An 18,636-nucleotide genomic window follows, 5' to 3' on the forward strand; every position below is an offset into this window, starting at 1 on the left:
TCCCTTTTTGAAAATCAACCCAATTTCTAGAGACAGAACCTGCCTCACTTTCAATATTTCCTAAGATATCTGAATGAGTGTTGTCCATTATAGCTACCACCACCTTTGTACAACAAGACAGAAGCTTGTACAAAGACATAAGACGGTACAGACCGTCAACCTTAAAAGTTTTCCAAGTGGTAAAGAAATGCAGAAATTAAAGGAGCCAGATCTTTATAGAAAGATAGTATCTCCCTGTGGTGTAAGAATCATTCAATACAAACAGAATGTAAAATTCAGGGACCCTTGCATCAGAAATTAAATAGTGATTGATCTTTGGTTTTCTTTGCTGTGACCTCCGAAGTCCAGTTTCCCCAACAGAACCAACAAAATGTTATCAATTTCTCCTAAGGCGTCAGACAACTCATAGGTGGCAAAAAAGTAGACCAAGAATTTTTTTGGAACCATGACTGACTTGGTTTTTCATTTTTCATGCAGTTGGCTTGTCACCAGCCACGTGATTCTTCCTCCCTTCCCAACCGTCCCCACCTTTTAAAAGAAGACCTGCGAGCACAGAGTAAAGGAAGACCTCCTTTCAGGCCCTTTATTACTTGCTGATGACCTGGTAGAAGCAGTGGTGGATTCTCGACCAGATAATGGCATCTTACGAGTTTCCCATAACTGATTTTTTTTTTTATTCCAAATTGACTAGTTTGAGATTTGAAAGTCTAAGTCTAAGCATAAAATGCTTCTGACCTGATACTTTATTGTAATGTTCCAAAACTTGAAATACCACTCTTGTGAAGGAGGAACCAAATGCTACAGTCAAGATGTCAGATGAAAAAAGATCAGTTAACTGCAAACTGAAGAGAAATATTCAAGGAGAAATCAACAGAAGATTAAAAATTTTAATATGATAGGACCACCACCACCTGACATCAACATTTCATGTGAGGTAACTCCTACTTGTTTGTCAATGGTTTTATCAGACAGAACGCTTGATATCACAACACTTGTATTCCATTAAAATGAAATAACTGATACACTAAATATTTAATAGCACATAATTTTTTTAAAACGTATTTTCATCCTCCTTAATTACTGATATAACTACAGCTCTTTCCATATGAACAGGACCACTTTGAGAGGTTGCTAGGCAAACAAGTAATCTAACAATTTTCCATAAGAGTAACTCGGATTCTTGTACTATTACATTATATTGCAATTTTATAAGTCCAAGGTTTTTCTGAGAAAAAAAATATCCACACTATCAAGATAGAAACACACAAGTTTTCAAATTAAAATTACACGGACATTTAAAAAAAACCCTCTTATGATGAGAAAACAAATCAAGCTATAGAGTCTGATTCATTTTGTACATTCTTCACACAGTATAGCTATATTTAGTGAGAGCATATATAAACCCATTATAAAAGTTTTGCCGAACGTTAGAGGCAATATGTTAGAAAATGCCAAATTATATAACTTTATACAAAAATTAAATTTAAAATATAATTCTATGTCAAGCTGTGAAACTAACACCACAAATTTGTTTATTTCAATATTATTAATAGCTAACAAGAACCAAAAGACTTTTCATATTTAAGTTTAGAGGGCTAAATTAAACTTGATCTTTAATACACTGATTGATTTTTAAGGCAACACTTAGCTTTTAGGTGCTCAATCCTGCAAACTGCTAAGAACTCTAGCCCTTCTCCAGTAAAGAACTTAAAGTGTGTGCATAAATTAAAGACCAAACTTTAAATGTCTTGATTCAATTACATTACTCTAGAAACTAAGTTGTTTAACTGCAATTATGCGTATGTGTTTGGTATAATAAAATCCATGATTACTCATAGAATCATAGAAGATTAGAAGAATATCCAACCTAGACCTCCCCCACTGCAACCTGAGACCATTGCTTCTTGTTCTGTCTTCTGCCACCACTGAGAACAGCCGAGCTCCATCCCCTTTGGAACCCCCCTTCGGGTATTTGAAGGCTGCTATCAAATCTCCTCTCACTCTTCTCTTCTGAAGACTAAATAAGCCCAGTTCCCTCAGCCTCTCTTCATCTTCTTTGCAACAAAAAAAAAAAAATAATAATAATAAAAACCCTGCCCCTCAATCCAAGTGTCTGGATCCTGTTTCGTCCTTACAAAGAGCCAGTAAAAACTAGAAACTAATATACTGACATTTTCAAAGAGTGACATTTGAAAGGAGTCTTACAAATCCCCCATCCCCAGTTTTTTAGAAATACACAAACATACTCACTCTCTTAATGTCATCTAGTGTGTTTATTTCTGGTGAAAGTCCACCATGAACACAAAGAAACTGTTGGTTTAAAAGTGCAGCAAGAGGGAGGCAATCAAAAGCTTCCATACAAGCATCATAGACTCTTTCTGAATACTTTATTTTACCTGTAGAGAAGAAAAAAGAAATCATTAAGACTATTACGCAACATGAAGAAAATACCGTATTGGTGTTTTCACATTTAAAAACAGTTTTATATGGCAAATACTAAAAATAGAAAAATGGCACATTTTATTAAATTTAAAAATCAAGACATAGGCAAAGCTGCTTCAAGAAAAATTTCTTTCCAAAATTTAAACTTATACTTGCCTCTTCCTCTGCATCCTCAAATATAAAATATGGACAAAGTGTTACAACCAGGGTGCACAAAAATCAATGATTTTAAAAAATAAAATCGGATTTTTTTTATTTAAATCGGATTTTTGAGGAAAAAGCCTATCTAAAGATAGTTTTAATGAAGATATCTTTGAGTTATAATGTATCTCATCAAGGAACAGGGATTATAAATTCTAATTCTATAGTATGAGAGAATATATTAATGTAATGTTTAAGAAAGTTTTGTAAATGAGTTCCAATAGTTCATGGATTAGGGACCCAATTTTATGAGGTTCCAGGGGTTTCTGTATGGATTATTTAGGTTAATCTTTCTATCTACCCAATGGGACTCAGTGCTCAGGCTAGAAGATACCATCAGAGATGCTTAGTTTTGCAGTTCTCAAACTGTGGATTTGTGTCTACAGAGATAACATGCTTGTTAACAGCAAAAATGTTTTTTAAATAAATAAATATGTATAGGTGAGAAACAACAGACCTCAACCCTATTGTCCCTCTGCAAAATTTGTGTACACAGAGTCAATGCCTTACCTCTCTCTATAAGTGCGAAATTTCAAAAAGTTCAACGAACAGAAGATTGTTGGGAGCAGAATAGATCTGGACAAGGAGAAGAAGCCTAGAGATAAATGTGAGAAGGGAGGGACAGGCAATAGAAACAAAAGTGAAACTGTTTGAGCAGCATATTCCAGAAGTCTTGAGGTCTTTCTGAGTGTAGCCTTCATTGATCTGAGATCTACCATATCACTAGAAAGGAAAAAGGCAGCAGGCCATAAAAGAGACCCAGTTTGGGAATCATAGAATATTAGTGTTGGAAGAGACCTCAGGAAGTCATCTAGTCCAAGCCCCTGCTCAAAGCAGGACCAACACCCACTAAACCATCCTAGCCAGGGCTTTGTCAAGCCAGGCCTTAAAATCCTCTAAGGATGGAGATTCCACCACCTCTCTAGGTAACCCATTCCAGTGCTTCACCACCCTCCTAGTGAAATAGTGTTTCCCAATATCCAACCTAGACCTCCCACACTGCAACTTGAGACCATTGCTCCTTGTTCTGTCATCTGCCACCACTGAGAACAGCCAAGCTCCATCCTCTTTGGAACCGCCGTTCAGGTAGTTGAAGGCTGCTATCAAATCTCCCTTCACTCTTCGCTTCTGTAGACTAAATAACCCCAGTTCCCTCAGCCTCTCCTCATAAGTCATGTGCCCCAGCCCCCTAATCATTTTCATTGCCCTCCACTGGACTCTCTCCAATTTGTCCACATGCCTTCTGTAGTGGGGGGACTAAAACTGGACGCAATACTCCAGATGTGGCATCACCAGTGCCGAACAGAGGGGAATAATCACTTCCCTCGATCTGCTGGCAATGCTCCTACTAATACAGCCCAATATGCTGTTGGCCTTCTTGGCAACAAGGGCATACTGCTGACTCATATCCAGCTTCTCGTCCACTGTAATCCCCAGGTCCTTTTCTGAAGAACTGCTGCTTAGCCACTTGGTCCTCAGCCTGTAGCAGTGCATGGGATTCTTCCGTCCTAAGTTCAGAACTCTGCACTTGTCCTTGTTGAACCTCATCAGATTTCTTTTGGCCCAATCCTCCAATTTGTCTAGGTCACTCTAGACCCTATCCCTGCCCTCCAGCATATCTACCTCTCCCCACATCTTAGTGTCATCTGAAAACTAGCTGAGGGTGCAATTAATCACATCATCCAGATCATTAATAAAGATGTTGAACAAAACCAACCCGAGACGCTCCGCTTGATAATGGCTGCCAACTAGACATTGAGCCGTTGATCACTACCCGTTGAGACCGACAATCTAGCCAGCTTTCTATTCACCTTATAGTCCATTCATCCAATCCATACTTTAACTTGCTGGCAAGAATACTGTAGGAGACCGCATCAAAAGCTTTGCTAAAGTCAAGATATACCACATCCACCACTTTTCCTATATCCACAGAGCCAGTTATCTCATCACAGAAGGCAATCAGGTTGGTCAGGCATGACTTGCCCTTGGTGAATCCATGCTGACTGTTCTTGATCACCTTCCTCTTCTTCAAGTGCTTCAAAATGGATTCCTTGAGGACCAGCTCCATGATTTTGCCAGGGACTGAAGTGAGACTGACCCGTCTGTAGTTCCCCGGGTTCTCTTTCTTCCCTTTTTAAAATATGGGCACTATATTTGCCTTTTTCCAATCTCTATCATCCAGAAACCACCATAGATAAGTTTGTGATAAGAGCTAGCAGATTACAAAAAGAGGTAATTGATGAAAAAATTGCCCAGTTTATGCAACAAACTCTCCATTCCGTATGATTGAGAACCCACACTTCATTAACACGGTTCAGTCATTAAGACCAGGATACAGTCCACCCAACAGAGCAGATGTCACAGGCAAATTGGATAAAGTGTATGAAAGAGAAATTGAGCAGTGTGCAAAAGGTCTAGAGGGTAAAATTGTTAACCTGAGTCTTGATGGGTGGAGCAATGTCCACAATGATCCTGTTGTATGTGCTTGTGTGACAACAGTAGAAGAGAATGTGTTCCTTACAGAAACAATTGATACATCAGGAAATGCACACATAGCAGAATACTTACAAGAAGTAGCAGTAAAAGCTGTAACAAACTGTGAAAAAAATTCAAATGTCTAGTATGCAGCTTGGTCACAGACAATGCTGCAAATGTATCCAAGATGAGAAGACATTATTTAGAAGAGAGTCCCAAGCTTATAAAATACGTTGCAGTGCTCATTTGATGCACCTCCTAGCCAAAGACTTCAGTGTTCTAGAAATAAAGGCTAATGTTGTAGAAATTGCAAAATACTTCCGTAACAACCACTTTGCAGCAGCTGCTCTGAAAAAAGTGGGAGGAACCAAGCTAACTCTCCCACAAGATGTATGATGGAACTCAGTAGTGGACTGTTTTGAGCACTATCTCAAGAACTGGTCTAATCTGATGACAGTTTATGAACAAAATTGTGAAAAAATAGATGGCACTGTCACAGCCACAGTTCTCAACATTGCGCTTAAGAGAAATGTTGAACACATGCTGAGTACCTTGAAGCCTATTTCTGTAGCCTTGAACAAAATGCAGGGAAGTAGCTGTTTTATTGCCGATGCTGTTGAAATTTGGAAGGAACTGAGTGAGATCTTAAAAAGAGAAACGACGGCATTAAATTACAAGCATTAAAAAAATGAATGGGGCAAGCACTATCTCTAGCTTATTTTCTTGCAAATATTCTCAATACTCGGTACCAGGGTCAAACCTTAACTGCTGAAGAAGAGGAGTTGGCTATGACATGGACATCCAGCAATCATTCCTCCGTAATGCCAACTATAATTAACTTCAGAGCTAAGGGTGCACCATTCAAGAAATATATGTTTGCTGATGTTTTCATAGAATCATAGAATATTAGGGTTGGAAGAGACCTCAGGAGGTCATCCAGTCCAACCCCGTGCTCAAAGCAGGACCAACCCCAACTAAATCATCTCAGAGGGGGCTTTGTGAAGCCAGGCCTTAAAAACGGCTAAGGATGGAGATTCCACCACCTCCCTAGGTTTTAAAGTAAGTCACACCAATGAACTGGTGGAAGTCACTTGAGCACTTGGATTCAGAGACTGTTGAAGTGATAATCTCACTTAAACAGCAGTAACTTCTTCTGCCAGTGTAGAAAGAATATTTTCTTCCTTTGGACTAATTCATTCCAAATTGAGAAATTGTTTGGGACCTGGAAAAGCAGGAAAGCTTGTTTTTCTTTTCCAGATTATGAACAATCAGGAAAATAAAGGTGAAGACGACTGAGTTAGCTGCAGAATGCAATATTTTAAGTTTCTCATGTTGACCTGGCTGACATAGTCCATTTAATTTTTTTTAAAAAATATTTCATTTAACTATTTTAGTTAAAAACAATTTTAACAAAAACAAACCGGATTTTAAAAAACTTGAATGTTTAACTAAATTCAAAAATTCATATGCTTGTTCTGTTAAAATATTATATGTTTGCTGTTGAAGAAAAAAAAATCCAGAATACATAACGTTGTTTTAGTTAAATAAAACAATTTGAATGTCTCTCTGGTGATGTTCTCCTCCTAATACAGCATGGCAAGAAAATCCTCCAAATATTAATGAGTAAGCTGTGGAGATAGTTCACCTCCCAATGATTTCATAAATATCTGCTTCAATTACCTTTGGTAAATGAAATAACCAAACAATCATTCGTTTTCTGATATAACTGTAAAACTAATCTGAAAAGTTTTCAAAATAAATCACTGTTTAAAATTGTATAGTGTGTACCTTCTAAAAATGAAACCTACATCTATCTCTGAGTTGTGAAGAATATGCACGAAGGTTACAACTACCAACAAGAATGCACTTTTATGTAGAAAACCATGATTAAATCGAGTCTTCCTGACTAGTGATTTAAATCAAATCCACCCTGGCTATAACTATTTTTTAAAATGTTAAATAATACAGAAAAGTGAAAATAACTTCAAATCATGTAGTATAGCCTATTATACAGAATAATAAGGTATAAATGGTGAGTTTCAGATCTTTTAGTGACAAGGCCAAGGACTTTTGTGCTGATGTTCCACAAATTTCCATAAAAATTAAACCTCAAAAGATTTTAAAATATACAAATAGACTATAAAATATATCTTTACAGAGTCCAGTTCTGCACACACTTGCTCCCACCATGCTTATAATGGCTTGTAGTTCCATTTAAGTCAATACAACTATGCATGAGAATGTTTGCAGGAGCAGTCCCTTAATAGCATTTTTAGATATTTTTCTCAAGAGATAATTGTAAAACAGAACGGAAAGTACTAGTTTGGTAGTAACCCAATACTATATTCCAATATAGTACTTACATTCTTGCTTAAAGGTAAAATATTCTGTGAGGTGTCTGCATTCATGGTTGCCTCTCAAAAGAAATAATGTATTTGGATACAGAATCTTCAAGACCCATAAATACAGCACACACTGTTGAAAAACAAAGGTTTACAATGATGAAACAAATTAATTTACAATAATTTTTATTGAAAGGTTACCAACAAAAAAAACCACTGTCCCCTTATGAAGAAAAAGAACATTAACAATGGCTTCAAATGTGCGCCACTCAAGGTACTATTTCGAATATTGACAAGGAGGATCATTTCATAACATTGCTCTCCTGATTCAGATGACAAACTCAGCATCTGAATTATGCAAGCAAGTTTTTACTTTCCTCAAAAAACAGTTAAAAACAGGCCTCAGGAAAAAAGTGTACTTCAGTGGATGTTCATCGATAAAAATATACTGTCAATTTAGTACAATTCTGATGAGTTTATCTGTGGAGACATCTATTGTTCATATAATCTGACCTCAAAGTAAAGATTCTAGAAATTAATTGGTAGAGGAAGGGAGAGAGTTTTGTTGCTTTGTTTTGGTAAAAACTGAAGCAATGACACAAAAAAGCTTATGTTTAAAACAGCAACACCCAGAACACCTAGAGATTGTTCTGCCCTTTTTATTTTTAAAAACAATTTGTTAAAAACATTACTGATGTAGCAAAGTTGGAAAGTTAATTCTTATTCAATTATCTGACTTTGTATATGGTGAAATCACAGTAATGAGCTTTATTTTACCACTACTGCAATTACAGAAAGAAAACCAAATTCCCCCTATTTTCAGAAGAGCATCAGGGGAAAAAAAATCCCTTAATTTAGGATCCATTACTACCTGAGACAAGAATGCGGACAATCTGGGGCTTACATTTTGTTTATTATTCTAATGCACGTTTTAGATTGAAACTTATTTTTTCCTCTATGCTCAAACTACACTAACCTGATTCAGAGGTTATTTTTGTTTGATTGTCTTTAAAAAAAAAAAAAAAAACACAAACAAGTCTAAATCTGTCATTCGCTCTAGTCTCTTATTAAAAAACCCAAAACGGTTTTTGTGGGGAATAGTAAGCATGTATTCACACAAAAAAGGATACTTTAATTTTTTTTTAAAGATACATTTACTGTGAAATATATCCAAAAACACTTTTTAACATAAACGAAAACCCCAAAGATTAATTCAAATATCTGACAGCAAAACAATCCTTAACAAAAAGATGTATATTAAACAAAATCTTCACATTTTCACATTTAAAAAAAAAAAATACCTGCCAGTCTTTCAGTATTTCCATAGTTATAAATTGTTCTGCTGTATTTCAAAGAATATTAACACTTTATTAATGCTTCCCAGCCAGCAGCCCAGTCTGCTGACAGTTTGTAACAAAAGAAGTAGTAATCAACAGATAAGGATAGAGGCTGAAGACTTTTACAAATTTAAAAGGTAATTATTATTGACTAAGTAAATTTGTACATTAAATGAGCAAACATATATTGGTAAGAGAAGAGACTGGCAAAATGGTAGCTTCCTTTTGAATCTTTAGTTATTTATATTTAGGAATTATTTAAACAAGCCATTGGAAATTTGCACTTTAATGTCAATTCATTCAGTAGTAAAAATACATTTGCCTTTACAGCAGACAGTATGTACAAAACCAAAAAACCCCTTTAAATAACACACCATTGTTGTAGCAGTACCTTTTCTGCACTGACATTCGTTTTAAAATAAGTGAGGGATGGCTACAGTGTGACCCACGAAACTCTTCATGCCACCTTATTTTTAATACGGAAGTGCAGTACAGACAATTTACAGGTCAACTTCATCTTGATCCAATAGCTTGGACTTACTTCATACTGGAACCGTTCGTTTCCACAGGACTCTCCCTTCAATATTAAAAATTAGGGCATCTGACTATACTGTATAAAGTGGGTTCAGTCTTCAGGCTCCTGTCTGGGTGTTACTGCAGCACTCAAGTGGGCAAGGTCTATGTATTCCTGCTCTTGACTAAGGTTTTATTTTAACACCGGAAAGAGTTACTGAAATAAACATGCTTCAAAATGAACTGTTTAAGAATAGGTCTCTGAGCACAAAATTAAAGTAAAGATCAAGTACTTTTCTATCAGGGACTGAACAGTTTATTTACCAAAGATTACAGACAGAATAAGATAAGAGATTTAAAAGTGATCAAAAACATAAAAAATTTTAAAAGGTCCAGGTCAAACTGGATAAAAACTGTTGGATAACCAAACAAAGACTATAGCAGGAATTTCAGGGATGGAGGTGATTTTAATCTACTTTGCTTTCCTTTGCATATGTCCACAAAGCATAGCCCTCCCATGCTCTTGCAGCAATCCTGCTCCAGTCAAATACCCCACTATGAAATGTGCTGATCCATTAGTAGCCACTCTGTACAGCACTGAAGCAGGCAAGTCACTCTATGAGAAAAAAGCAAGTCTTATGAACGATTACGTGGTTTTTTAAAGTTTATACTAGCTAATATCACAGGCATATTATTAAAAAGAAAAGAAGTCCCCACTGCCTGAGGGGATAAAATGAGTCTGCTTTTATTAAATACTGAATATAGTCCCAACTCCAAAGCATTTCATAGCTCTTGTGGTTGTAAAGCTTGAATAAGTTCCAATGGTTTAAGATACGTTGTTTCCAGATGTTCTGAAAGGATGCAAATACAGCCTTCACATCTGTCAAGAACAGTGTTTACAATATAAGCAGAAGCATTTCTGTAATCAACCAAAACAGGACATGAAATTCAAGGAATGCTGTGGGGAGTGTCCTTCATTTTAACTATTCTTTATATGTTGATTTCTGAGGCATCACTGCATTATCTTTTGCTTATCACACCAACAACGCAAAACAGCACTGTGCACACACCTGAATGGTACATATATGCATGCTGCTTCTGAAATATTACAATTTTAAAATACTACAAAATAGCATGCATTATGCCCTAGCGTAGACTACTTAAAAAGCTATGCCAACAAATATATTTACAACTTAATTCGTGTCAAACTTTTTTTTAAAATTAACTTTAAAATTTAAAGGCACTGTCAAGTTAAACTCTAAATTTAATCTACCATCCAACTCTTTCTGGACCAGTTCTCCAACACTTCCCAACTCCTGGACCAATGAAGCTTGAGAGAATCTCAGAAGCAGCAGGATACAGCATACTTCTTGCCCCTGGCTACATGTTAAGAGCATGGACTGTGAATGCTACAGATGCCCTACAGTCCATCCTCTGCAAAGATGGCTATGGGAAGGCGGGGAAATCAGTAGGGCTGGTGGTTCCAAAAGGGCAGGCTGAGGCACTAGTCAGTATGTCTTTGTTAACTGTCTTTGAGATGGAATGAAGCATAGCAAGGAAGAATTCACATTCAGAGGTCAGAAGAACTGTGTATTTTACAAGAAGATAAAAAAAGTTTTCTTACAGTAAGGTTTAGGACAGAACAAATTAATGTATACAGTTACCTCTATACTAAAATAACCTCTGTCTACATAGTCACCAAGGAAGAGGTATCTTGTATTAGCAGGTGATCCTCCAACTTCAAACAGCTTCATTAGATCAAAGAACTGGCCGTGAATATCACCACACACTGAAACAAAAATACTGTTTAAATGAACATGATCTCTCTTATTTATGGGGGAAAAAATGTATAAACTAATTACAGAGACACAACATATTTTCCTAAAGAAAGATTCATTCTTCTTGTCTGGTAAACAATAAAACATGTTGATTTACAACTAAATATAGCCTTTACATTAAATTTGGTACTTCTTTTTTTTGCTAACAAGTAGGATACGCTATATCTAGACACATTTATTTAAGCAATTAGATAGTTTAACATTTATTCAAATTCTTAATTTTCAGTTATTTTAAAAAAAGGTGAATGACATTTCTTTATTTACTAGAGAATTAATTTTTTACTCATGTCAAGCTGCATTGGGATAGAAAGTAGAATTAAATTAAATATGCACAATTATTTTAAATTATTTTTTAGTTTAAAAAAGTGTATCAAAACATCTTTTACATGTAAAACTAACTGATTTTTTAAACAAAGGAAGTATTACCAGTAATTAGTGAATTGAACTGATTATTTCTGGTCATCATGTTTAAGATTTTAGAGCTCATCTCCTCCTACTTCATTTTTATTGATAGACTGGGAGTGGAAGACAAGCTCTCCTGCTTTTTTCAGTTTCCATTTGGTTTTTCAACTCTGAATGAGCTATTCATTGAAGTGAACAAGTTGAATAAACTGAAATGACGACAGTATTCTCTCCACACCTGCAGGAGAGGCGACTGCTGTCAAAAGCTGGTTTAACAATTCAACAAACTCTGATTTCAAGTGCTTAGCTAATGACTTCCACCAGTTCAATGGTTTGACTTTCTTGAAGACTTTGGCAGCAAACGTACCACTAAATTATTTTTTAAATTCAATTGTAATGATTTTAATATAGTATAATAAGTTTAGACCTAAACATAGGTTAAATTGAATTTGAAATTATGAATAGGTTTATTTTAAAAAGAAAAATGCATTTAATTTGAACTTTTAAAATATCTGAAATAAAAAATTCCATAAATAATCAATTTGTATTCACTCTGAATGGCAGCTATATAATGTAAACAATATGTTTTTAATCTGGTTATTTGTTTCTTTTAAAATAAAAAGTTAAAGATTAAAGTAGCATCTTTATCCAAGTCAAATATGGTCTGTGACTGGTCAGAACCTGAAAGTATTACAGTATCTTTTCAAAAACAAAAGCCATTTCAACTTTCCAACTGGATCAAGTCCTTTCTATTGTACTAAATAATACACAACAGTTTTATCAGGTTAGTCTTAACTTGTTTCAGTTAAGACTACCAAGAGATCATCACATTTCACATGAAAACTTGGATTCTTAGGGAAAGCAATCATGAATATTCCTCATTCACAACTCCTGTTCAAAATATTTATTTCAGCAAATGGATGCTCTAGCACGATCCCACAAATTTTAGACGGCAGTACAATCCAATCTTCTCTTTGAAGCTCATTTTTCTCTTCTGGATTATTACATCTTTTAGTAACATTTATTATTGTTAAGATTATAGAAACTGCTTTGCTTGTTGACATTGTATTACCAATCCTACTGCTTTTTCCAGACAGGTTTTATTCCTTCCCTTCTTCCGCATAATTTTTTGATGCAACGTTATGTTGAGTACTCAAGGAGAGTTATACAAAAGTAGCTCTGAGGGAAAGTTCAACATGATTGTTATGATAAAGATATCTTTACATTTATTTTCCCCCCAAGAAAAGGCCTTCTAATGAAAATTATGTGAAATTTTTACTTTGAGCATCAAAGGTATTGAGCATCAAAGGTAAAGGTATTACCTGTAATTGGAGCTTCAACTTCTATTATAGTTTTCTCTCTTCGTAGAATTGCAGCACCCTCATTGATGATTCTAAGTGCAATTTCTTCATCTACCCGACCTTCTTTTACTAAGTGGTTCTTCAAAATGTCAACCCTAGGTTTTCCATCTATATCAAACACTTCTTCAGATGACAAGCGATGTGTTGGTGGAAAAGGGACACCTAAAATTTAAAGAGGTGAGGAATATCAATATTAGTAATAATTATTTTCTTTAAAAATACACTAGATGTAAACAGGGCAGAACTGAACTATACTGATTAGCTGCCATGTAAAGTGGGATAACATTTACCAAATGTGTTTTTTAAATTTACACATTTTGAAGTTATTACAGTGACACAGTGAGATATGTCAGCATCAGATTATTAACTCGGGCATGTACTATCTATAGAAATACTGGACACTGTAACTGCACAGGCCTGGACATGCCCAGACAGCAGCAGTCCCTGAGAAAGGTGTTTGACACTTTATTGAAGGACTATCCCTAAACCATTAGACAGCAATGTGAGGACATAAATTTAGATTGTGTCAATTACTGGCCCACCCCATGGAGCAATGGTCTCTCTACACAGGGGCCCACAAAAAGAGGCAAGCGTAACTGGTGAGGCAGAATCTTCTCAATATGAGAGCACGTCACAGAGATGGAGGACCAATGTAGGAGCAGGGTCCTGACACTTGACCATCCCCACACGAGGATGTAAGAAGCACACATTAGGAAGGCCAAAAAAGAATTTGAAGAACAGCTAGTCAAAGATTAAAAAAAATTGTTATTACTTTTTGAAGTTCATCAGAAGCAAGAAGTCTGCTTCACAACCAGTGCGGCCACTGGACAATCGAGATGCTAAAGGAGCACACAAGGATTATAAGGCCATTGCAGAAAAACTAAATGCATTATTTGCATTGGTCTTCAAGGCTGAGGATGTGAGGGAGATTCCCAAACCTGAGCCATTCTTTTAGGTGACAAATCTGAGGAACTGTCCCAGACTGAGGTGTCATTAGAGAGGGTTTTGGAACAAACTGATAAACTAATCATTAATAAGTCACCATGACCACACAGTAGTCACCCAAGAATTCTGAAGGAACTCAAATGTAAAATTACAGAACTACTAACTGTGATATGTAACCTATAGTTTAAATCAGCTTCTGTACCAGATAACTGGCGAGTAGCTTATGTGACACCAAAACTTTTTAAAAAAGGCTCCAGAGGTGATGTCAGCAATCACAGGCCAGTAAGCCTAATTTCAGTACCGGACAAATTTGTTGAAACTATAATAAAGAACAGACTTATCAGACACATAGATGAACATGACTTGTTGGGGAAGAGTCAACATGGTTTCTGTAAAGGGAAATCACACCTCACCAATTTACTAGAATTCTTTGAGGGGGTCAACAAGCATGTGGACAAGGGGAATCCAGTGGATATAAAATCTACTAAGATTTTCAGAAAGCCTTTGACAAGATCCCTCAACAAAGGCTCTTAAGCAAAGTAAACTGTCATGGGATAAGGGGGAAGGTCCTCTCATGGATCAGTAACTGGTTAAAAGATAGGAAACAAGGGTAGGAATAAATGGTCAGTTTTCAGACTGGAGAGAGGTAAATAGTAGTGTCCCCCAAAGGTCTGTACTGGAACCAGTACTGTTCAACGTATTCATAAATGATCTAGAAAAAGGGGTAAACAGTTGGGTGGCAAAATTTGCAGATGAAACAAAACTACTCATAGTTAAGTCCAAAGCAGACTGCAAAGAGTTACAAAGGGATCTCTCAAAACTGGGTGACTGGGCAACAAAATGGCAGATGAAATTCAGTGCTGATAAATGCAAAGTAATGCACATTGGCAAACATAATCCCAACTATACATATAAAATGATGGGATCTAAATTAGCTGTTACCACTCAAGAAAGAGATCTTGGAGTCATTGTGGATAGTTGTCTGAAAACATCCATACAATGTACAGCGGCAGTCAAAAAAGTGAACAGAATGTTGGGAATCATTAAGAAAGGGACGGATAAGACGACAGAAAATATCATATTGCCTCTATATAAATCCATGCTATGGCCACATCTTGAATACTATGTACAGATGTAGTCACTCCATCTCAAAAAGATATATTGGAGTTGGAAAAGGTACAGAAAAGAGCAACAAAAATTATTAGGGGTATGGAACAGCTTCCGTATGAGGAGATATTATTAAGGCTGGGACTTTTCAGCTTGGAAAAAAGACAACTAAGGGGGGGATATGATAGAGGCCTCAAAAATCATGACGGGTGTGGAGAAAGTAAATAAGGATGTGTTGTTTATTCCTTCTCATAACACAAGAACTAGGGGTCACCCAATGAAATTAATAGGGAGCAGATTTAAAACAAACAAAAAGGAAATATTTCTTCTCACAACACACAGTCAACCTGTGTAACTCTTTGCCAGAGCATGTTGTGAAGGGCAAGACCTAACAGGGTTCAAAAAAGTACTAGATAAATTCCTGGAGGATAGGTCCATCAATGGCTATTAGCCAGGATGGACAGGGAAGGTGTCCCTAGCCTCTATTTGCCAGAAGCTAGGAACAGATCACTTGATGATTACCTGTTCTGTTCATTCCCTATGAAGCACCTAGCATTGACCACTGTTGGAAGACAGGATACTAGGCTAGATGGACCTTTGGTATGGCCAATCTTATGACTTGCAAGGAAGAAAGGGCAGGATGGACTCTGCCCAGCCTGAAATGCTGCTGAACCTCAGGCTCACAGAAAAAGTGAGCTCAGACTAAGGGAGGGTATGTCTCAGGACTTGTGCTATTTTCAAAGATCTGTAACTCTGAGTGATTTAGAAGTAAAGTCACTGTTGTTAAGAAAATCCTTTGCTGTGCCTGTGTTCCTTCCTTTCCTGCCATGTAGTCCCTGAAGGGGTTAAACTAGAAACCCAGAGTACTTACAACCAAGGTGGAACGCGGAGGGAGCACGTGCAAGCGACTCAGAGGGTTTCAAACAACCACTTCAGGGTCTAGGGCAGCTGGATGAAGGCATCCTACATCCCAAGGAAGAAAGACAAGTCTGAGCCTGGGAATGTGCCCTATGGAGCCCTACCAAATTCACGGCCGTGAAAAACATCACGGAAAAATGTCACGGCCCATGAAATCTGGTCTCCCCCGTGAAATCTGGTCTTTTGTGTACTTTTACCCTATACTATACAGATTTCACGGGGGAGACCAGCATTTCTCAAACTGGGGGTCCCAAAAAAAAGCGGGTCATGGGGAGGAGCGATCGTAAGATTACTGTAGGGGGGTCATGGTATTGCCCCCCGTACTTCTGTGTCTACTGCTGGCAGCGGCACTTCCTTCAGAACTGGGTGGCTGGAGAGCAGCAGCTGCTGGCTGGGTGCCCACCTCTGAAGGCAGCACCCTGCCAGCAGCAGTACAGAAGGGTGCCATACCATGTCAGCCTTACTTCTGCGCTGTGGCCTTCAAAGATGGGTGGCTGAAGAGTGACAGATGCTGGCTGAGGACCCAGCTCTGAAGGTCGCAACACAGAAGTAAGGGTGGAAATACCATACCATGTCATCCTTACTTCTGCGCTGCTGCTGGCGGTGGCACTGCCTTCAGAGCTGAGCTCCCAGCCAGCAACCACCACTCTACGGCCACAGAGCCGGATCAAACAGAGAATGTATTTTTTTGCCAAGCCCATTCAACAGAAACTTCCCTCTCTAAACTCCTAGATATAAGCTGCTAAAACTCATATCCCATTTATGAGTTTGAAGATATTAGACCCCATTTTTAGATACATTTGGATACAAATAGTTGAAACTACTAAATACCAGATCTCCATTCCACCTAGCTCCTCCTTCCCCTCCCAAGTCCCTTCCTACCCTCCTTTTCCTATTTATGTCTTCTCCTATTTTTCTACTGTAACTCCCACCCTAATGTGTTATGTCTATGTAGTGTTGTTTGGTTTTGTATTATCTGGTCTTGCAGCTTTGATGAGTTGTAAAACTGCATAATTCTACTGGAGCCCCTATGAAGCATGTGGTATATGGAAACATATACCAGCAGTATGTTATTTATCTTCTTCAATTTGTGTTTTCATATAGTAAATCAATACAAAAATATCTCAAAAAATAGGAAAAAACAAAGTCGTCAGAAAAATAGGATTGTATAGAACCATCACCTTATGGCTTGCCTGAACTCGAATAACTTTGGCAGGAAGAGAAAAGCTACTTTCAGGACCAGTAAACGCTTCCAAGCACCGGACCTGGATTGCAGAATATTCAAACCCTGCTCCAAAGACAAAATTATTGATTCCCTCATGCACTTTTCTATGGCACACATCACAACAGAATCTGAGTAGCTCACAAACTTCAATGAATTTACTGTCACTGCACCGAGAGATCAGAGGCATTATTATTCCCATTTTACAGATGGAAAGCTGAGGCACAGAGTGGTGAACTGCCTTCCCCAAAGTTATCCAGCAAGCCAGTTGCAGAACTCGGATTAGAAGCCAGGTCTCTTGAGTCTCAGTCCATTGTCCACTTGGTCCTCTAGAGCAGTGGTTCTTGTAGTAGGAAGAGAGCCTGAGACATAAGCCCTTGTATTAGAGGCCTGGTATGAGACAGGACCTACTCACACAATCTGGCAAGAACAGGGCTGATATTGCAGAAATATACATTCCTAAAAAGTGCTAACCACAGAGTACTCATGCAAACACATCCCAATATCAAGTAGTACCAGAATATCCCCATATCAGGGATGGTACAAAAATATTCCCCAAGGATAACAAGAGCACACTGACCCCTCCTAAAAGATAAGGTCAGGATGACAGTACATAATACAGATGTTTTGATCAAACCAACACGTACAAGGCGATAACTAGCCACATCAGGGGGCAGTAACTAACTACTGTATATATTCGTTCATTAGCCCGTTAATTTATAAGCCAACCCCCAAGATGGATAGGTAAAAATAGCAAAAACCATATGACCCTTTCATAAGCCGACCCTATATTTCAGGGGTTGGCAAACTTTGGCACCTGGCCCGTTAGGGTAAGCCACTGGCAGGTCGGGATGTTTTGTTTACTTGGAGCGTTCGCAGGCAGGGAGCCCCTCAACTCCCAGTGGCCGCGGTTTGCCGTTCCCAGCCAATGGGAGCTGCGGGAAGTGGCGCCACTTCCCACAGCTCCCATTGGCTGGGAACGGCAAACTGGGAGCTGAGAGACTCTGTGCCTGAAAACTCTCCAAGTAAACAAAACATCCCGACCCGCTAGCGGCTTACCCTGACAGGCTGGGAGCCAAAGTTTTCCAACTCCTGGTATATTTTAAAAGTTAGTGTCACAAGAAACACTCAAAAGTTTTGCTAGAATTATTTTAATGTAATCTAACGAAAAACCTGTTGTCGTTATAATAACTGAATAAATATGTATTCACCTTCAAAATTACCGTCAATATTTAAAATCAGTAAATGGGTATTTAAAACAAGTACCTTAGAACAATATGAGACTTTAAAAAGCCTTAAAATCCTTCAAGTCTGAATCACTCTCTGATTCACCAAAAACTTCATGAAACTCTGCTTCAATCACAGCTGCACATGCAGTCATTGTAGATGTTGGCAGTATCTTCTTCAGACTCAGATTTCTTCTCATCATCAACCTCTGTTGTGTCATCATCAAATATAGCATCATCTTCTGACCTGTCGAGTGCATAGCTGATACAGCATTTCCTAAATGATTTTTCTATCATTTCCGAGCAA

At 37.6% G+C, this 18,636-nt stretch overlaps 1 protein-coding gene across 7 annotated transcripts in view; it reads right to left on the reverse strand.

The window, feature by feature from the left end:
• PPP3CB (protein phosphatase 3 catalytic subunit beta) overlaps positions 1–18,636 on the reverse strand; it is a 62,226-nt gene that overhangs the window by 33,167 nt on the left and 10,423 nt on the right. For all 7 annotated transcript variants that reach the window (XM_075130685.1, XM_048858037.2, XM_048858036.2 and 4 more), the window contains exons 2-5: positions 12,873–13,073; positions 10,975–11,099; positions 7,482–7,593; positions 2,251–2,396 (exon numbers count right to left, since the gene is read on the reverse strand). In XM_075130685.1, the coding sequence (XP_074986786.1) occupies positions 2,251–2,396; positions 7,482–7,593; positions 10,975–11,099; positions 12,873–13,073 (584 nt within the window). The remainder of the gene's footprint in view (positions 1–2,250; positions 2,397–7,481; positions 7,594–10,974; positions 11,100–12,872; positions 13,074–18,636) is intronic.

The sequence above is a fragment of the Caretta caretta genome, chromosome 7, assembly GCF_965140235.1.
Source record: "Caretta caretta isolate rCarCar2 chromosome 7, rCarCar1.hap1, whole genome shotgun sequence".
In the NCBI taxonomy this organism is placed as follows: domain Eukaryota; kingdom Metazoa; phylum Chordata; order Testudines; family Cheloniidae; genus Caretta; species Caretta caretta.